Source organism: Chinchilla lanigera, unplaced genomic scaffold (assembly GCF_000276665.1).
Source record: "Chinchilla lanigera isolate Chin_1 unplaced genomic scaffold, ChiLan1.0 scaffold00031, whole genome shotgun sequence".
NCBI classification, from domain to species: domain Eukaryota; kingdom Metazoa; phylum Chordata; class Mammalia; order Rodentia; family Chinchillidae; genus Chinchilla; species Chinchilla lanigera.
In genome coordinates this window covers 1,544,053-1,566,179 of record NW_004955432.1, presented here as the reverse complement: position 1 = coordinate 1,566,179, position 22,127 = coordinate 1,544,053, and the positions used below count along the sequence as shown (strand labels likewise).

Below are 22,127 nucleotides of genomic sequence, written 5' to 3'. Positions count from 1 at the left end.
TCTGAATTACAAACCTACAACTTAAAAATTTCACTTAAACGTAAATAATCATGTAACATGCACCGCACTTTCTTCTACCTGCCAGATAATATCTCTCAGCCTGTGGACGGCCAACATCCTCTTTCTAGAATTATGATGTCCCCAGGTATCTAGAGCCTAGAAGTAATCCAACGTCTGCTATGCTTATATTCATTCTCTTTGTGCTACAGTCTAGAAGGATGTAGATCCATCCTCTCATCTGTTTTCTTTTTGATGCCTCAATTCATTCTGTTAGTCTTTTCTGTAAGTATTGTACTATGTTTAAGTCTCCCCAGTTTCTTTGACTCTTGCCTAGTACTTCAGGAAAACCCCCTTTATTGCTTTTTCTTCCCTTTTGTTGAGTATGGGTTGCCTAAGTTTCTTGTTTCTCTTGTTTTCTGCTTTATCCTCTTTGACCCAGAATATTTGAAGGTTCTCAGTATGTATTTAAGAATGAATAAAGCTGGGTGTAATGGCGCATACTTGTAATCTTAGCAGTCTGGTAGGCGAACACAGGAGGATTGAAAAATTTAAGCCCAATCTGGGCAATTTAGCAATTTAGGCCCTGTCTCAAAGAGGGGTTGGGAGTGGCTTGGGGTATAGTTCACTGCAGAGGCCTTGGATTCAGTTCCCAGTACTGCAAAAAACCAAACCAAACAAAAGAATTTCTCAGGTTGTGTTTTTTTTTCGAGCTACACAGTATTTGGATCTGAGGCTAAAGAAGTTTGAGAATCACTGCATTACATTAAATGCTGTCATTTTGGGCGATTGCCTAGAACCGTCATAATTATTAGCGTGGGTGCTGAAATTGTGATTCTTGATTATAATGTTGCCATCCAGGTGGTCTGGAATATGCTTTTGTAATCTTTTTTTTAAGATTACCATTGACCTGATTATATAGCATTTAAAAATTATCACAGCAAGAGTATAGATTCTTTATAAGACTTTCATAGACAGCTTTCCTTTTTCCCAGTCATTTGATAATTACTATTCTAGGAATTCTCTGTTTATTTACCACTTTATTCTAAGAGGAAAAGGATGGACATAAATTGTCTTGGTAAAAGATCTGAGAATCCTGTTAACTATTTTTAAAATGATTTTTTTAATACTCTTATAAAAATGTTTATTGTGTAACACTATGCCATGTATGATTTTATTTTTGCAAATGAAAATGGTTTTCCTTGTTCCATGTCATCGCGAATGTTTTCAGGCTGGGCATAGTGGCACACACTTGTAATCCCAGAACTTGGGAGGCTGAGGCAGAAGGAAAGTGTTTTTGTATTTGGTATTTGTGGAATAGCTTAGATTGGTGGTTTTCAACTGGGTAACTTTGCATCTCAAGGGACATTCGCTAATGGCTCAAGACATTTTGGGCTGGTAGAGTAGGAGCCTGTGTGTGCTAGTGGCGTCTAGTGGGTATATGCCAAGGGTATTCCTGCTGACCAAGACGCAGGGAAACTACTACAATACAGTAATTTTTCTCCCCAACATGTCACTAATGCTGCTTAGTTCATTCCATTTAGACAGCTTTCACGATTGTTCTGCTATTGTTCAATGTCTTTAACGTGTTTCAAAGATGGATACTTTATGTCTTGACACTGCTAGCAAGCAGCTGACGTTGTCACAGAAAGAGCTGTGTGGAGGGAATGGGGCTTTTGATGCATCGTGAGGGCTCTTCTGCATTCTTGAGTATATCTTACTAGATTTTTCCCTTGATCACGTGTTATGTATCCTACTTTCTTTTAGGAGTTTTTAGTCAGTAGAAAAGGATTATCCAGAAGTTGATATTTTTCCTCCTTTGAACTGATTATTTTGGCATTTATGATTCTAGATAGCATGATTTTCTTACTACAGTGTTTCTTGATCCTATCCCCACTGTAGGTGTAATATGTGGACTTCCTCCATATATTTAGTTACATTATCGGTAATGTAACTAATACAATAATCTGACTAATAATGTAATTATCAATATACAAATATTATTCATAGCTGAGCCAGAGTAAAACTATTACACTTTTTTTTCCTTGCACAATTACTATATTTTCCCTTCGTTTGGATTGGTTTTTTTTTTTTTTTTTTTTTTTTTTTGGTGATATCAGGGATTGAACCCAGGACCTTTGAACTGAGCTATATCCCCAGCCCTTTAATTTTTTCATTTTGAGACAGTGTCTTGCTGAGTCACCCAGGTTGGACTCAAACTTGGAATTCTCCTACTTCAACTTCCCAAAGTACTGGGATTATAGTTGTATGGCACTGCATCCAACTCACAGAATTTTTTTTACATGATACCTAACTTATACTTCAGACCCTTTACCAGATGTTTGTCTCCTGCAGGCATTCGTATGCACCAGGCATGTTGCTGATTTAATCTTAAAGAGATATTTTTATGATTCTCTTGTTATATAGACTTTTGTATTTATGTATGTGAACAAGTTTCTTCCAAAGTATTCTGTTCATCATCAGTCTGAGGTGTCGTCTTCCTTGTGGGTCATCTTCAGTATCTTCCTGAGTAAAATGCTTGAGAATTCAATTTTCTTGGGTCTGTTAAGGTACTAACTTGTGTAAGTTTCACCAGTTTTGGTAATATTATCTCTTACTTCTCCTGCTTTTCCTCTTTGGGGTTTTTGTCCTTTAAAAAGAATCCTTCTTGTATTAATGGGATTGCTGGAAAACAATAAAAGGTGGTTGCATGTGTTCCGTTGGCCACCTTTACCCAGGAATAAATGTTAATTGTTCTGTGTAAATATCATTTATACAATAATTCTGGATATCAGTTATATTATGGACTAAATAGGGCTTTTTATAGGACCCCTCACTAAATCTAAACATCACTTAAAATATTATATGTAAAAATCTAGTCAGACCTGTTTACAATTGATCTTCTCATTTATTATTTGGTAAAATGTATTTGCAGTGTTTTCTCTTTGCTTATTTTTCCATCTCTCCTATTGGAGTGTATTTCCTCAGGAAAATGATTAAATACATTAAGTACTTAGCAGTGTTTTGAATCAGTACAACAATGATTTGAGTCAGTCTTCCATATATTTAATTTTCCTTTTTGCTTTGAGTGGTTTAAAATGTATACTGCTGAGCCTCCCTAACAGCTTTTTATCCCTAAACACTTGCTATCTTCTGTTTATTTTTTATAGTAACCATCCTAATAGGTGTGAGGTGGTGCCACTGTGGTTTTGAATTCTATTATAACCATTAAAGACATTCTTATGCGAGATGAGGAAAAACTGTTGTCTTTTTTTTAGCTGGAAGAGCATGGGAGTAAAAAGTACCCTACTAGGTTAACTTGGGACCACTGTCTTTAATTTGTGTTGAAGCTGCAGCAGTTTTAGCTGTCATTGCTGGTTTGGTTTTTCTCCCCTTCCTCCTGTTGATTTTGTATCATTAGTGTTAATGTTAACACCGTGTAAAAGATAACATGTAATATTGGTGCATCACAGACTTCTGATTTCCTGGACCACTCTTTGATAATTGTTGGCTTCTTAATCTAGGTTCTTTTAGCCTTTATTGTTACGTTTTTATACATGCTTCTCATTTATTCATTTTGGTACCTGGAACTGTCATAAATTAATATTATTTAACTTAGTTAGCTCGGAGAATTGGATGAAGTTTTAGAAACTGTTTCTTTACACCTTCCATAGGATTTGACCACTCATATTTAAATTACTTAATATTGTAGTAGTGGTTCCCACCTCAAAATCACCTGGAGTGATTTAAAACTACTGTGTAGGTCCTAGGCCCCAATTTCATTGGCTTGGGAATGAACCTGAATACTGAGCTTTTAGTTTAGAAAAAAATTCTAACTGGGCATGATGGCACACACCTGTGATCCCAGCCCTCAGCAGGCTGAGGCAGGAGGATTCACCTCAAGTTCAAGGCCAGCCTGGGCTACATCGCGAGTTTGAGGCTAGCCTACATAGTAAGACCCTGTGTCAAAAAACAAAACAAAACAAAAAGCAACTCTACATTAACATACTTTATCTAAAAAAACCACCCAGTAACGTGTGTGCCATAGGTTCATCACTACTGGTTTATAGTATCTCAATATTTAGGTAGTCTATAGAAAGCATATTAATAATTAGACATAACTATTTCTTAATTTTAATAGTAATCTGGACACATTTCTTCAGTGCTTATATATGTAAAAATTCCTATTTGGAACTGAAAATTTGATATAAATATACTCAAAGGATTTTCTCTTTCTTTTAGAATTAAAGCTGGGAGAACTGCTTCATGATAAGCTGTAAGTATATAGTGTCCTTTGAAAAATAGTGTAATGTTTTAATCTTTTTTCTCATGTGATGTAGTATTCCTTGAAGTCTGGGTAAATTTATATTTCAAAGCTGTTAAAAATGAGTTATGAACCCGTTTTTAACTTTGGTGGGCAATTTTAGGGCAGCTGACCCTACTTGTGAAGTAAAATAGTTGCATCTAGTAGAACTGTGACTTATCGTTCTTTCCTTGAGGGTAGATGTACTCCATATGGAATTTCTTTCTTTTTTTTTTGTCTTTTTGAGACAGGGTCTTGTAGTCTACATCTGTCTATGTAGTTCAGGCTGAACTTGAGCTCAGTTTGTAGCCCAGGCTGGTCTCGAACTTGAAAGAATCCTCCTGCCTCAGCCTCCCGAGTTCGAGTGCTGGGATTACAGGTATGCGCCACCACACCCGGCCTGGAATTTCTTGAGGAAAAGATATCAGTTGTATACTATATATGATAGCTTGGTTGATGACCAAATATCAGGTGACTAAATGCCTCTAGGCACGTGAATGTAATCTGTCTGAGCACTCTGGGAGGCCGAGCTAAGAGGATCTGAAGTTCTGAGCCTAGCCTGGGCAACTTAATGACTTAGTGAGATCTGGGTCAAAATAAAAAATAGTAAAGGGAATGTGGATTCATCTAAGTGGGAGGACCCTAAGTTTTATCCTCAGTGCCACAAAAAATAAGTAAAATAAAAGGAAATGCTTAATTACATGATACTCTCACAGGTAGCATCAGTTTCTATACTACTGTGGACAGTCTGCAAAGTTAGGAATGTGAAATTTTGAATTAGTAAATGGACAAGATTGGACACTGTTTGGCGCTACAAGCCCTGAAATTCAGTCCTTCTCAGATTTTAGTGTACATCAGACTCATCTAGAGGACTTTAAAAAATACACATTGCTGGATTGCATCTCTAGAATTCCATATTCAGTAGGTCTGGCATAGGAACAGATTTTTAATTGCTAACAAATTCCCAGGTGAGGAATTTGATGTTGTTGATCCATTTTAAGAATTTAAAGTATTTCCACAGTTGATGTTACCAACTTTTTCTTTTATAACTTTATACATTATTTTAGAGTAGTTTTTAATTTACTTGTTTTAGTTTTAGAATTTAAATCTGCCTGGAGTTTATTTTTTCAAATTGTATGAATCAAAGATTTAATTTTTTCTGGATGGTTAGCCATTTGGGAACAGTCCATATGTCCATCAGTGAATAAAGAGATAAAGAAAATATGGTATTTATGTACAGTGGAGTACTATTTTGCCATAGAGAATGATAAACTTGAGATATTTTTAGATAAATGGATGCATCTCAAGAGCATAATCTTAAGTGAAATAATCAGACACACAAGCTTAAATACTACATTGTTTCTCTTGTATGAGAAACCCAAAAGGTAAATACAGAGCAAAATGGAGGATATACATTGAGAAGTTTAAATGAGAAAGAGAACAAGGGAGTGGGGAGGGAGAAGGGAAGGAAAGGAAAGGGGATTTTAATATAAAGAGAATGGAACGAAAAAATGAGAATAGCTTTTGTAAGGGGGCAGGAAGAAGGATTGACGGGAGGGGAATGGGGAAGAAAAGATAAATATATTATGTACAGGTACAAATCTCCATGATTATGATGATTATTTACGGCAAATGTACTTGCAAAATAAAAAGGTTTTTTTTTTTATTCGTACATGTTTGCAGTATTTAATGTTTAAATTCCTTGTGTGGAGTTGGCACATTTACATAACACATCCCCCCCAGGCTTTAATTATTGTAGCTTTATAATATTGTGTGGTGTTTGGGGACTACTGTTTTTATTGACAAAATTCTACTCCTGCATATTTTCTCTTTTGGAAACTCTTTGAAAAATACCATTTGGGTTTGGTTAACATTCGTCGAATTTATAGATGAGAATTATCTTTAATAATAGTATCATATGATCATATTGTCAGATTCTCTTACATTGAAACACGAGAATTGTAGAGGGATTGCAGGGAAGAGTCTGTTTTAAAGCTCTTTTTGATGTCTTACTGCTGCTTTTTGTCTGAAAGAAATTACTTAGCATGATAGGCTAGGTGTCTTTATTTTCTTGGTAGTATAATGACTTAATAGGAAGTCAGTAGTTTGATGGCTGGTTGCTCAAGCTTTCAGTGTTTTCTTTTCCCCTCTGATTTTTTGAAGCATATCTTGGTTAACGTCATACTTACTAATTAGTTTATAGTATATCACAACCATCTACTTTTGAGACAGCTTAGCCACAGATACCAAAGCATTGAGATTTCTAGATTCTTTTTCTTTTCTTTTTTTTTTTTTGAGACAGGGTCTCACTATGTACTATAGGCTTGCCTTGAACTCACTTATGTAGTGGAAGCTGGCCTCGAATGCATGGCAATCCCCTGTCTCAGCCTGCTGAGTGCTGGGATTTCAGGAATATGGCACCACCCTGGCTGTTTTTCATTATGTAACTGCCAAAATCTTGGGCATTGTGTGTAGGTTAAAGACGCCATATTAATTCTTTTTAAGAAATGAAGAAAATGAAAAACAGTTACACACCATGGTAATTATTCCAAATATAACTTTCTGAATGTTATAGGAAATTATTTAAGGAAGGCAAAGTGAAATCTGTTATATGTCCTTTTTTTTTCCCGTACAAGTTTCTAATGTACAACCTTTTGTGAGACAGGGTCTTGCTATGTAGTTCAGGTTGGCTTTGAAGATACTGTGTAGCGCAGGGTGGGCTTGAATTTGATCCTCTTGCTTCAGCCTCCAAGAGTTTTGGGCTTACTGGTGTGTGCCACCCTCTGATTTTAATGCTCACTGTTTTTGAAGCAAGTATAAAAATATTTAAGCTTTTTTCTTCCTTATACTTCAAGTAGAATAATTTGAGTGGAAATACATGAAAGAATTTTTGTGTTCATTGTTGGTTATTTGAGAGAATTGTTAACAAGTTAGAAAGACTAAATATGTAGAACACTGTGAAGTTACTGATAATTTCTATACTGTTGTGGGAATTCAGGTTCAGAAACAATTTGTGGGGCTTAATTTATTTGCAGATTTGGTCTTTTTGAAGCCATGTCTGCTATTGAAATGATGGATCCCAAGATGGATGCTGGCATGATTGGAAACCAAGTTAATCGAAAAGTTCTCAATTTTGAACAAGCTATCAAGGTAGTCACCATTATACTTTTTGTGTTTTCTATGTGCTTTTATTTTATGTTAAAACATCATGCTTAATAATAAAAATCAAACAATATATTCATTGAAAGTATTTTTTTTAAGAGGGCTCAAATATATAAACAAGAATTAGTTATGGCCTTTTTAGTTATCTATTTGTATTAAAATCTAGAAATGAGTTATTTGAGTTTTTCATCATAAACTTGTTTTAAATTTGCATGTTTGTGTATTTTAAAATTAATTTTTGGAAGCATTTGAATATATATTCAAATACCAGGCTAAGTGGCTTAAAGATTACATGTAATTTGTTAATATACTAAGCAAAATGGTTATGGTTATGAATTTAAAATTAACTCAGTGAGAACTGATTTAGAAATTTGTCATTGCCAGAGTTTAATTTTATATGTTTTGTAAACTTACTGCCTAACAAATAGATGTTATAGGCAAAATGTACAAGTAGTACAGTTAACCAATTTCAGAAAGGTACAGTATTTTTAAAGTTTTCTTTTTGGTCAGTAGTTTTGAGTCATTAAAATACTGATATTTATTAATACTTGAACTAATTTGAACTGTGCTATTAAAATATTTTTTATTTTATTTTTTATTTCATTATAAAAGTATTATTTCAACCAGAGTGGTTTTGATTTTTATTATTGAAGACCTGTTTAAAATATATTTTCTCTATAATTATTTGTCATTTAAAAATAAAATATTTTTAAGAACAGAATCAACTTAGTATCTTTGTTTTATCAGATGATAGGCAGAGTTTTCTTAGAATTGCTCTTTTTACATATCTAAGTTTTGAAATCTAAAATGCTACTGTATATAGTAACCATAAACCTAAACAATTTCTGCTTATATATCACATTTCCCCTCCTTTTTAGGATGGCACCATTAAAATTAAAGACCTCACCTTGCCTGAATTGATAGGGATAATGGATACATGTTTTTGCTGTTTGGTAAGAATTAAAATAAGATTGTTGGTTAATTAAGTCTGTGATTTACCTGAATGTTTAAGTATAAAATACACACCAGGGTTCAATACGACCTATATGTAATGTTGAGTCTAGTGAGATGTATATACAATTAGCAAGCCAGTTCATACCACAGGAAGCAGCATTTCATCTTCCATCTAGGTGCTTCTACGGCTCTCATTTTTCTAGGTAAAGGAGTATTATTTTTTCAGTAAAGATAATGTTGCAGCCATTATCCAGAGTATCCTTTCTGTTTTCAAGTAACCCAAAGAAATAAACCTAATTGTAGTTCCATAAGATAAGAATAATTGAAACAAACACAAGTTTGGATTGGCCTGGAAAAATTCTTTTCTACTAACCTAGGGTAAATTGTGGTAAACTGAACATCTTCTGTGAAGAAAATATTTTAGTGATTTATCTTTGCTGGATATGTATCTCCCTTAGGCAGTGTTGTTTAATTGTAGAAAATTTTTCATTTATACTGCCCCCCATCTCACCATCTTTTCTCTTTTTGACATTGTTATCATCGTTAGAAATATATAACATTTACTCAGTTATTCATTCAGCAAGGATTGGTTGCCGAATGTGTTAGAAGTACACACACCTTAGTTGTTTTACCTGCCTAATTTTTTCACTTAGGTTTATGTCTATAGCTACCTGTATTTTCTTACATTGCCTGGGGTTATAATGTTAAGGCATATAACTAGAATTCTAGTCCTGATCTTCTGTCCTCCAAAAGTGAATTTCCCTCACAGACATCTTTAGTATCTTTTTCAGTTTATAGTTCTAGTGATATGGGAAGGGAGAGGGAGGATTGCTGGGGATAGATACACAAACAGTTCTGACAACATGTAGATGCTTTCATAATGGTTGTGTGAGGGCAGAAAGGCGATCATTATGTCTAGGGTGGGGAGGTGAGAAAGCTTGTAGAATGGAAGTGATACTGATATGAAGTACTAAAGAATGGTGGGCATATGACAAGAGGGTTAAGAGTATTGCAGGCAAAGTAGATATATTGTATGGGCAAGGCAGAGTGAAAATGTCCAGTTTCAGAACTCAAAAATAGCTATTGACCAAAATCTGTCAGGGAGCCAAGTAGGAAGAGTGTGAGACTAGAGAAGGACAAGAAAGGTAAGACTAGAGAGGAAGCATTTTTGCCAAAGTTGAGAAACTATTTGAGACTCTTGGGTGGACTATTAAAAAGTTGGGGCTCTTAAAGGTAGATAGTTTTTATCTACAAAGTCTCCTGCACCATAGTTAGTCCGAATACATACCTTAATTAGAATATTTTTCACATCTGTTTCTCATTTTTTTAATGAAATAATGTATGTATTGTTCCACTGCAGAATTCTTGGGCTGTCAAGTAAAATATAACTATATAAACTTGGGAGGATTATTTACTCTTTGTAAAAGGAGAAACATGCCATCTTTCTTAGTGTTAGAAAAAATTACATAAATATATCAAAGTATTGTACTTTGCGTAACTCTTGGGACTGTTACTCAGTTTTGATTATTGTTGGTATTTCTAGCCTGTAACAGACAGCGCTGAATGTTTATCTTTGTGTTATAGAAGGATCCGCCTGGTTGGAAGTATTAAATTAGCAATAAGAGGTAGGGATATCACTGCATAATTTCTTGCAGTAATCTAGGTAAGATATGATGCTGTTGGCTGAGTTAGTGATGGTGAGGATAAAGAAGAGTTGAATGAGAGGCAGAGAACATGATTAGTTCTAAAATTACGAATTTACCAGTTTGTGCATTTTACTGACAACATTGTGGACTTGTTTGCTTTTGAATCTTACGTAAGGAGATGCTTATTAGTCTTCAGGTATATTGCAAACTGAATTATATTGCAGAGACAATAGAAGCTAATTATGTTTACAGATTGAGTATCTAATCTGGAAACAAAATCTAAAACATTTCAAGCACTATCATGGTGTTTAAAAAATTTCATATATCAGAGCATTTCAGATTTCAGATCAGGCATGCTGAACTCATAAATTGTATGCAAGTATTCTAAAGCCAGAAAACTCTCCGAAACTTTATGATCTTAACTACTTCAGATGAGGAATACTCAGCCTGTATATGATTTTTTTAAAAACTTCAGTAAAGCAAGTTCTAACTCTGGTTTTTTCACATCTTCCCTTTAATTCCTTTTTAAATCTTTTGGTTAATCTTACAGTTACTCAAGTGTCTGTCTCTCTTTTGGATCAGTTTAGACTTTGCAGACTCTGTAACACTAAATATGTACATTCTTTTATTTCTCTATAGATAACATGGTTGGAAGGCCATTCCTTGGCACAGACAGTATTTACGTGCCTTTACATTCATAATCCAGACTTTATAGAAGATCCTGCTATGAAAGCTTTTGCTCTGGGAATCTTGAAAATCTGTGACATTGCAAGAGAAAAAGTAAACAAAGCTGCTGTTTTTGAAGAAGTAAGATTTCTTTAATATAAGAATTCCTGAAGCTCATTGCCCATTTTATTCACTGTGATACATTTAAATGATTTTATGATTCTTATTTTTGTATGCATGTATAGCTAAGAATAGCTTTTAAAGGCAATACAGTTGCTAGGCATGGAGGCTGTGCCTGAACTTCCAACTACATGGGATGCTGAGGTGGGAAGATTGCTTGAACCCAAGAGTTAAAGGCTAGCCTGGGTACCATAAAAAGGCCCCCATCTCAAGAAAAGAGTGTAGCTATTGCTACTTGCAATAGAGAAGTAACCCAGTTTTCAACAAAGGGCTTTTGTCTTACATGTTCCTTTTGTACCATCCATTGAGTATCCGTATGTCCAGAGGAGTAGTCCGGGAATTGCAGGGATTGACAACGGAAACAGAAGATGCAGCTTTGGTCTAACAAAAAGGCTTTGTTTTCAAGCTTTAGATAAGAAAAGCAAAGGAAAACAATCCGAAGCATGTTTTAGAGAAGATGTTTTCCTTCAGCTCTAAGTACCTCACACAACTGAATTTTAGACAGGCCTTTTTTTTCTTACAAAAAATAAAGTTTCAGATACTGATAATTGTAAGGGAGAAGGAGATTACATTTGCAGTTGTTAATAATAACTAATTGTTTTTGTTGAATTCTTCCATTGTTTGAAATTGTGAAGTTCCTTTTGAATACTTATCCTGATCCAAAATAAATATCTCGGGCTCTAACCATGATTCCATACATTGTACATAAAACTTTCTTAAATTTGTATTATGTATGTGGAAATAATTATATAGGTACCTAATATGATTGTGCACATTTGTGTGTATGGCTTGTGAGTTATTAATGAAATAATGTCTGCTTTTTAAACACTCACTGGTTATTTAGTTAAATATTTGCATTGATAATGAGTATCATTATAGAAGATCTTGTCCAGGTAGATGGAGTTTTAAAAAGAGTGGTTTAAGTTAATGAATGAGAAATGCACTTACTTTGATTGAGCAGTTTCACTTCAAGTACTTTGTCTGACACACATTTGCCCTTGTACGCAAAGACCTGTGCACAAGGATATTAATTGTGGTATTGTTTATAGTAATTAAGATCTTGAAACAATGTCAGTATTCTTCAATAGTAAGGTAACTAGATACCAAGAACTGGGGAATATGGCTGTTTGTAACATTGGAATTTTAATTATGTGTCTGTATTACTTTAAGAAAAACTAAATTTTTTAGTACTAGAAGAAACTATAATTGGATATCTATATATGTTATGGACGGAGGACTTAAATGGGAGAAAATGTAGCCTCAGTATAATCTAGGAAATATAAATTAAAGTAATCAGTTCACTTTTCTCTATAAAAATTTTAAATGAGAATACTTATTTATTTTTTATTTTAAAGAATAAAAAATGAGGAATACAGAATTTGAGAACAAAATGATAGGAAATTTATAATGGTTATTATACTGCATATTGTTATCTTCAAAGTAGTTGCTCAGATTACCAGATTTAGGCATGTAAGAAGGATCAAACAATATAAACACTAGCTGTTCCTTATAATGAACTAATAGAAATTAGTAGTACAATTATCTTAGCTATCTTGTGTAATTCCTTCCTTCTTTTCTCCTTTCCCCCATCCCAGTTATTCTTTCCTTTTTGAGCAGTTTCTTTTCCTTTCATAATATTTATTGTACCTTTTGGATTTTATTTACTCTTTCAATGTCTTGTAGTAGGGAGACAATATGATGTTTACACCTGAGAGTCTTGATTTATTTCACTTATGAAAATGGTTTCTAGTTGCATCCATTTACCTTTAAAAGCCTGGAGTTCTTTATAGCTGAGTAATGCTCCATTGTATAAAAATACCACATCTTTTTTATCCATTCCTCAGTTGATGGGCATTTGGGTTATTTCCAAGATTTAACTATTACAAATTGTGCTGCTATAAACATGGGTGCACATATATTGCTGTGACATGATGTTTTTAATTCTTCTGGGAAAATACCCAGAACAGGAATAGCTGGGTAGAATAGGACCTGTAATCCTAGTTTTTTGAAGAAATCTCTACAGATTTCCACAATGGTTTTACCAGTCTACACTCCCACCAGAGTGGATGGAGAAGGGTTTGTTTTCCCCCACAGCCCTGCTAGCAGTTGTTATTGGTTAATTTCTTGATGGTAGCCGTTCTTTCTGGGGAGAGATGAATCTCAGTGTTGTTTTAATTTACATTTCTCAGATGACCAGTGATGTTAACATATTTCCATGTATTTATTTGCCATATGTATATCTTCATCTGAGAAGTATGTATTCATCTCAGATGCCCATTTTTTTTTTTTTTTTTTTTTTTTTTGGTTTTTCTCCGGTACCGGGAACTGAACTCACGACCTTCCGCTTGCCAGGCAGGCGCTTTTGCCGCTGAGCTAAATCCCCAGCCCCAGATGCCCATTTTTTGATTGGGTCTTTGAATTTTAGGAGTTGGATTTTTTAAAATTCTTTATATGTTCTAGGTATAAGTCCTTTGTCTGAGAGACAGTTGGCTAAAATTTTTCCCAATTTGTGGGTGTGCTTTTCACTCTGTTGATTTTTTTTTTTTTTTTTTTGATGTATAAAAGCTTTTTAATAGGATGAGATCCCAGTTGTTGATGCTTTGAAGTATTTCCTGTCCAGTTTGGTTTTTGTTCATGAACTCTCTGCCTGCCCCTATGTGTTCAAGATTTTGAGCTATTTTCTCTTCCAGTAGATGTAGTGTTTCTGTGTTACTATTTAGATTTTTGATGCATTTTGAGTTTAGTTTAGTGCATGGTGATAGGCCTGGGTCTAATTTTAGTCTTCCGCACATGGAAAGCCAGTTTTTCCAGCACCATTTATTAAAGAGGCTATCATTCCTCCAGTAAACACATTTGGCCCCTTTGTCAAAGCCATCGTGGCTGAGTGTGTTTGTAGTTGTGTCTGCATCTTCTAATCTGTTCCATTGATCTCAGGTCTTTTTTTTTTTTTTTGACAGTACCATGCTGATTTTATCATAGTACCTTTATAGTATAATTTCAAGTCAGTGATTGTGGTGTCTTCTGCCTTGCTTTTGTTGCCCAGGATTGCCTGTGCTATTCTAGGTTTCTTCTGGTTCCAGATGAATTTTAGAAATGTTTTCTCTAGATCTGTAAGGTATGCTAATGGTAAGTTTGCTGGAATTGCATTAAATCTGTGTAACAATTTTGGGTATATGGCCATTTTCACAGTTTTGGTTCTTCCTATCCATAAGCAAGGGATATCTTTCCATTTTCTGAAATCCTTTTCTATCTTTTTTTCAGAGTACTATAGTTTTCAGTGTGTAGATCTTCTACTTCCTTTGTTAGATTGAGGTCATCTGTTTCTTTTCTGTAACAGCTTTTAATAGTTTGTTCTTATGCTGAATTTCTGGGATCTTGATTATTGTATATCTGGGTACAGATTTATTTTGGTTATGGCTAATTGGAAGTTCTCTATGCTTCACTTACCTGTATGGCAGATTCTTTTCCCATGCTTGGGAAATTTTGCGCTGTTACTTCTGCAGATAGTCTTTTTATGTCATTTGTGTTGACTCCTGCTTATAAGTCCTGTATTTTTTTCTCTGCATCATTTTGCAGCTGTTGAATTGTTACTTCCTGGTTCCTTGTTATTTTTAAGAGATCTTTCCTTTCATGATCACTAGCTGCCATCCTACCTTCAAGGGCTGAAAGTCTTATCTTCAGTTTCTTTTTTTTTTTTTTTTTTATCTTCAGTTTCATTCAAGTGGTTTTGCCAGCTCTCAGTGGAATTTTTAATTTCCTGGATGTCTCTTTGAGTTTGTTTCATGCATTCTAATTCTTTTCTGTATTATTCATTCAAGGTTTCCATTAATTTCCTATGCCTCTCTATTTTTTAATCTATGTCTCAGCAATTCTTTCATTGTGGTTGTCAGTTGTTTTTTTTTTTTTTTACCTGAGTGATTATTTCTGATCTGACTTCCTCCATAGCCTCCTGGAGTTGTTTCTTTACTTTAGTTGATACCATTTCAGAAATATCAGGTGTGTGACTTCCAATTTCTTCTATGTTGATGTCTCCTGGATTTCTTCTGGCTGGGATGGATGTCTGAAATTGCATTTTATTCCTTTGTCTAGACTTTTCTGTTTCAGAGAAATTTTTAAATTTTGTTTTGTATGGTGCACCTTGTGAGTTTTGGTCATAGGTACCTATATCACTAGTATCAAGGCCTCTCTAGAAAGCATCTGTTCTTCAGAGATATCTTTTTTGTATAGAAAATTCTTGATTTGTGTCTCTCAAGACCCTACCTTCTCAGCTTATTAAAAGTGGAATATTAGTTTCTGTTTGGCTGTGTCACCAGTCTTTTGGTGTAGGGTATGGTGAGGTTTTTACCCCAGATCTTTCCAGTATTGCTACACAAGAGAGAACAACCGATTACAACAGATGTAACATCCTAGCTACAGTTATACAATTAGCAACAATGATAGCAGCAAGCACAATTTAGATATTGACAAACCATGGTAACTGTTAGTTTTGTACTTCAGACCATAGGAGCAAAGTCTGTAGTTACATAACAGAACCAGTCATAAAGTAGGAGTTTGTATGCAAAGTGTTTCCCCTTGTTAGAGAGGATTTACCCTGGGTTCCTCTGGATGAGCCATGGGCACTCAGGTATCCCAGGCACTTCCCTTGCTGGCTGCCCATCTGATGGTATAGGGAGATGGGCCAAGCACCTGGATTCCTCCAGATGGAGGCTCCCAGGATGGTGGAAGGGTGGTGAGCAGGGTCTCTCCCTTCCCATGGGCTCATCTAGGCTCTGCGATGGCTCCCTCTAAATGAGAATATTGGGGCTGGGGATATAGCTCAGTGGCACGGCACCTGCCTGGCAAGTGGGAGGTTCTGAGTTTGCTTCCCAATTCCCCCCCCAAAAAAGAGAGAATATTTAATGTTGGTACTTCAGCTTTTACTAGTGAAAATGCATTAACACAGCTCTTTTGGAAAAGAATTTAACAATCTGTATAACAAGCTTAATTATTTTGATAACATTTAAACTAGTTATTGTACCTCTAGAATTCAGTCTGATAGAAATAATTAGAAATATGGTCACTTTATGCTTAAATGTGATAATAAAGAGTTTTAAGCAGTGAACAGTTACAGTAATACCAACCAAAATGTCCTGCTAAGGTTATGGTTGAAATAAACCATTTATTACACATATTGAATGTATAGCCTTTAGTGTGATGAAGGAGCATGTTTAGTGTGCAAGGGAAAAGGCCTACCTTAAAAGGTTAAAAAAGCAGCATACAGTGTAGCTAACTTTTTAAAAACAAATGGAAAGAAATACAACCTAAAGTTAACTCCTAGACTGGAAAGATTCTATTTTTCCTATTTCAGTGAACTCTTCAGATTTTCTAGATCTTAACTACGTGTATCTTAGTTTTGTAAGTAGAAAAAAATGCTGATTGCCTCGGAAGAATCCTTAAGGAAGCTAATAATGAGAAAGAATGATTTACTTATTTAAGGATAATGAACAAGTCATTTATTAGTTTGATGTGGATGTGGTTGAAGTTCCTAGTTGCCAGAATATTTTATTCTCAACTGTGTCTGTTGAATTGGAGACATTTTCAGCCATTTAACATTTCTTTCTTAATATCTTAGTCATATGTGCAAAATGAGAACCATAATTCCAACACCATCAAACTGCTTCTCCTCTTGATTATCTTGCAAAATGACATCTTCATTGGTATCTTTGATTGCTTATTTCTCTTACCCCTATGTGTAAATTCGTGTAATTTGCAAAAATCTTGAATCTGGGCTCTGTTTCCTCTTTTCTCTGATTTTGTCTTTGATTTAGTTCGTGCCTTGCTTTAGGATTAGGTTCCTGTGAGATTTTCTGAATCTTTTCTCCGGCCCGCTTTTTCTCTGGTCCATTCTTCATATGCTCAACAGTTATTTTCCTAAAAGTAGTAATCTGGTCATATTTAGTTTTGTTACTTGAAAATTCTTACTAAGGTGTGCATTTTTTTTATACAAGATTTTATTAGTACATAATGATCACATTCATCATAGAGATTTTGTACCTATACATGATAAAATTTGATTCTTTTTTCCCATTTCCCTACCCTCCCTTCAACTCCTCTTACTCTCCCCTTTTACAAAAGCTTTGTTTTCATTTTTTACTCCTTTTCTTTTTCACCAGGGAAACAATGTGGTATTTACACGTGTCCAATTTATTTCACTTGCATGTATGTTTTAACAGAAGTAATAAGAGTACTTGCACATAGTTTTAAAAATCAAAAAGTACAAGACATATAAAGAAAAATAGTTCTTTGCCCTTCCATTCTGATTTCATTACTATTCCCATTTTAGCTTTCTCTTAATATTTTCCCATACTTCTGCATAAGAAATTTATGTTTTTATTTATGATTTAAATACTTCACAATTTTAGCAATGGTATATAATTTAGAATTCATGCATTACCTCCTTTCCCCAAATAGTAATGCAGTTTTTGGTTTAATCAGTGCTGAAATTGCAAAGATTATGTAAATATGAATGGCAGATGAGTCAAAGTAGTGTGTGCTTGTACTTCCACTCATATAAAAGTGTTTTTTTTTTTCAAGGTGACAAATGTCTGTTCTGTATTTGCTTAAGTTTTTGTGTACTTTTCCCAGTTTTTTCTATTATTATGAACTCCAATTCATAGATGATGCCACTGTATTACGGTTACTTTCCTTACACCCTTATTGCCGTGGTCAGTAGCTGAAATCACTCATATACCCTTAGCTTTCTTATCCCTCTCATCTTTTCTGTCTCTTATCTGACAAAACCGCAACCATCTGCCTACTCCTTGCTTGTTCGCAAGCAGCAGGAGCTACTAGAGAAAACTCACATCTGTGTATGTGTTCTCACTTTAAGGCTGCAAATCTCAGATGGAGATGATCTTGGCTGACACTTCTGCAATGTGTTTGCTTTTCTTAGTCTTTATACTGACTTTCCCCTGTCTTATTTCTCAGACTTCCAGTGCTAGTCTCCTCATCATCACCTTGCTTCCTACTGTATTGAAATATTCGCAACCACAAGTGCTTTTGTGTATCCGTGTCTATGTATTTGGTCTTTGTCCCATTTTAAAATCAAGTATTACTAAAACAATTCAACTCAGCCCCTTCACTTGTATCCTAGATTCCATCTCTTCTCTGTTGTGGTTAATAAACCTTCCTTGTATTGCATTACAGGTCTCTTCTTCACTGCTGTATTATTCTTAGTGGCATATAACTTGTCTTAATATCAGTCATTCTTAAACTGAACATCTCACTTCTTTTGATCCCAGGGCTCCTCATATCCATATAGTTAAAGCTCTTCGAATGAGCTCCAAAATGGTCATTCTTTACCACCTCTACAGAGAGCTTATCTTTATCTGACTAAATCCTGTTTCCAATATTCTCTCGATAACCTTCTGTGCATCGTTAGACATACTTGACCACTATTTTGAAGTACTTTTTCTTGATACTATAATTGTAACTTTATTTCCACATCACTAGTTGTTCCATTTCCTTGGGGTTCCCTCTGCTTCTCTTATACGCTGTTTATTTTCTCGAGAGCTTTGCTTTAATACCAACTGTACACTGATGAAGTCCAAATACATCTTTAGTCCTGATTCCTTCTCTGCCTTCTAAAGTGAAGCAGATGCTCTCTTTGAGATACTCACTTGGATGAATGAAGAAGTTGTAAACTTAACATAACCAAAATTATAAGCCAGCTGGGGATATAGCTCAGTGGCACAAGCACCTGCTTGGCCAACACACAGTCCTGAGTTTGGTTCCTGGTACCAAAAAAAAAAACTGGTAAGGAAAGGAAAAGTGAAAAGAACAAACACAGACAAAATTATAAACCATTTCTGCCCTTAAAGATGGAGCAAAGTCTGCTCCATCTCAAGAACTTGGAACCTAAAGATGAGCCAGTTATGGTGTTACACTAACCTGTCATCTCAGCACTCTGGGAAGCTGAAGCAGGCAGATCATGAGTTTGAGGTCAGCTTGGGCTACATAGTGAATTCAAGACCAGACTGAAACATAGCAAGACCTGTCTCCCAAAAATGAAGCAAAACAAAACTATAAATACTTAACCTTGTTCTCATGTTCATTTGTACTTTCTAAATGTATCCTGATTTCAATAACTTCCTAATTCCCAGTGTTATACAGTCACAACCCAAGTCACTGTCATTTCTTGCTTGGTCTGTTTACTCCATAGAGTCAGTATCTGGTCTTTACTGATGATTATCCACACAGCTTCCAGAGCAATCTTTCCATGGCACCAGTCTATTTTCATGACTCTCCTGCTCTCAATCTTCCAGTGACTTACACTGAATTCTTGTTACTGAGTTTCTTTTCCCTTGGAAAAAGAACCTTGCTGTATACCCAGGTTCAGCCACGAATGTGTGCTCCTCTTGCCTCAGCCTCTCCTGAGCACTAGGATTGCATGTATGTGTCAGCACACCCAATTTAAGGTTTGTGTTTGTTACACAGAACCTGTGATAGTACACCAGAAGGATTTTCTTAGACTCTGCTTGGCATGCCAACAGCTGACAGATAAAACTTAGGCTTTTGTTGTTTTTTTCCATACCATGTGGGCCTTAAGTTTTTCAAAATTGGATTTTACCTGTTTTTAAATACATAGATTTTTCTTCTGGAGAACTAGGGGAAATGCACACTGACTGTGTGTGTATTCACTGTGGCTGCAATAGTGTAACAAAGCACATGTTCCCCGTTTGCCACTGCCTCCAGTATACTTGAGTGTGTCTTGTAGCTAGCTGGTGCATGTAGAAAGGTGCCCTGCCTTCTGTATTCTTCCTCTGCCCTGCAGTTGTCATGTGTACATACATTTACTGAACATTTAGGTACTTTGTGCCCAGCACTGCTCTAAGCCCCAAAGATAAAGCAGTGGGTAAAACAAAGCCCTGGCCTCTTGGATCACACATTTCTTGGTATAAAATAGTCAGTGCATAGGCAAACATATGCATGTAGAATGTCAGGGGTTGCTAAGTTTCATGAAGAAGAGAAACATTAGGCTAAGGGGATATAAACTGCTTTAGAGGTTGCATAGAGAAAATCTAGATGAAAAATTCACATTAGAACACATGCTGGAATATAGTAAGAGCTAGGTCCTTGCAAATGTTTTGAAAAAAAATATTTTGGGGTAAGGTCAGCATATACAAAAGTCTTGAGGAGGGAAGATATGTGGTGTGTACATAATAAGATGGAGTAACTGTAATGCAGGTAACATGAGGAGTGGTTGGCAGCTAGTCTGGAGAGGGAGAACAGAAGTGGTCAGAACTACAACAAAATTTCTCAGTTCTTAACTAAAACAGTGAGCATCAAATTCATGGTAAGTACTATATCCTAAAGTTGTACATCCCAAAGGGCCCCCTTAGTGTCCAGTTTCCTAGCATTTATCATACGACCCTCCACTCAATTTCCCGCATTCACGTCACATTGCTCAGAAAATACTGTGGGCTCCATCTTGAAAGTGTATGGTACACCACTCCTCACCCTTTTGCAGCTCTTTCTAGTTTAGGGCACCACCAGCTCTCACTCCCGAAGTCACCTCTGGACAGGTCCTCCACCCACACTTGTTCCTCCTGTAATCTATGCACCACCAGAGGCAGATGGATTTTTTAAAAGTGAGTCAGGCTGTATCACTTCCAGAGACCTACTGTGGTCTCCCTTTGGGGATATAAAACTTTGGGATCCTCTTTCTTTCAAGTCTAAGTAGACATAAAGTACAAACTTCCTTTAGAGGATAAGCTTATAGCTCTATAACATCACTTGTGATTTTAAAGACTCAGTCATGTGAGTCATATAATACATAATGCCGATGAGTTCCTTAAGACCAAGAATATTGTGGTGTTTTGTTATTGTTCTTTTTGTGAGATATAGTACTTAGCATGAATATGATGCTCACTGTTTCGTTAAGAATCTAGAAATTTTGTTGTAATTCTGACCACTTCTGTAACTACCTATTACTCTATTTTGTTGTTTCTCTCTACATTTTTGTAGGAATTATAATATGCCAGAAACTTGACTTCTTTATGAAAACAAATACTACATTTTTTTTTTGGTAGAGTGAGTCTAGCAAATGACTTAATTTATGACTCAACAATGAATTCATTTAAAATACGATTTTGGGACTGGGGATCTGTATGTGAATAATCTTTTCTTTACCTTGGGCTGTAGACAGTGGGTTTCCTATCATTTTGAGTAAGTCTTTTTGAGAAGGCTTAGCTTTTGCAGTTTAACAGGGTATAACAGATACTATTTTTAAAAGTAAGAATTCTCAAAATCTTGCAGCCCTATCATCAAGCAGTAATTACCTACATATGCTCACTAAAGAATGTGGGAACACTTTATAAGTGGGAATTACTGTTTTGTGATACTTTTATAAGTACTAACCTTATTTTTAAAATGAACATATTAAATGAAGATATGCTTAAATTGCCTAAGGACAGGCAGTTGAAATTAAGAGCAGAGACAGCACTGGGGTTTTAAGTATATTCCTATAAAGAAAGTGTCGAGATGTGATATTGATGTTAGGGCAAGCTGAGTGACGTTCCATTTCTGTGCTCCTATTATTAAATATGATTTTGTGAGAGAAATATGAAGATTTTGCTACTATTCAAGGGTCTAATTATCCTTGTTTTTGTTTAGGAAGATTTTCAGTCAATGACTTACGGATTTAAAATGGCTAACAGTGTGACAGATCTTCGAGTTACAGGTAAAACCATTTATAAAGATAGTTTACAAGTTTTGCATTTTGTTTCCTTTTTAAAGGTAATTGTTTCTCTTTCTAGGCATGCTAAAGGATGTGGAGGATGACATGCAAAGAAGAGTAAAGGTATATATGTCTTCTCTGCACATTGATGTAGGGCTGTTATGTTCCTAAATGTCAGTTTAATTAAAATTAGCTAGTATAGGGCTGAGGATGTGGCTCAGTGGTAGAACTCTTGGCCTTGCACGTACAAGGCTCTGGGTTCAATCCCTAACACCACACACACACATACACAAGTTAGAATAGGTAGAACCATATGTCTCTTTTATGTGTAGCTGTTTGTTAGTGAATCTGAAAACTGTTTTTGATAAGTTAGTCATTTTCAAGTATTGAAAATTAACTCATTTATTTCAGTTTTTTGTCAATGTTTTTGACTTTTAGTAGGCTATTGTAAGAACATATTTTTCTCCACTAGAGTTTTAGAGTTTTAAGTTGCTCACAGGTA

General features: G+C 35.3%; 1 protein-coding gene across 5 annotated transcripts in view; it reads left to right on the top strand.

The window, feature by feature from the left end:
- The window catches only part of Naa35 (N(alpha)-acetyltransferase 35, NatC auxiliary subunit), a 69,563-nt gene that overhangs the window by 6,476 nt on the left and 40,960 nt on the right, over positions 1 to 22,127 (top strand). For all 5 annotated transcript variants that reach the window (XM_005387923.2, XM_013515950.1, XM_013515951.1 and 2 more), the window contains exons 3-8: positions 4,240 to 4,273; positions 7,336 to 7,450; positions 8,341 to 8,415; positions 10,702 to 10,869; positions 21,562 to 21,628; positions 21,705 to 21,748. In XM_005387923.2, coding sequence (XP_005387980.1) covers positions 4,240 to 4,273; positions 7,336 to 7,450; positions 8,341 to 8,415; positions 10,702 to 10,869; positions 21,562 to 21,628; positions 21,705 to 21,748 — 503 coding nt within the window. The remainder of the gene's footprint in view (positions 1 to 4,239; positions 4,274 to 7,335; positions 7,451 to 8,340; positions 8,416 to 10,701; positions 10,870 to 21,561; positions 21,629 to 21,704; positions 21,749 to 22,127) is intronic.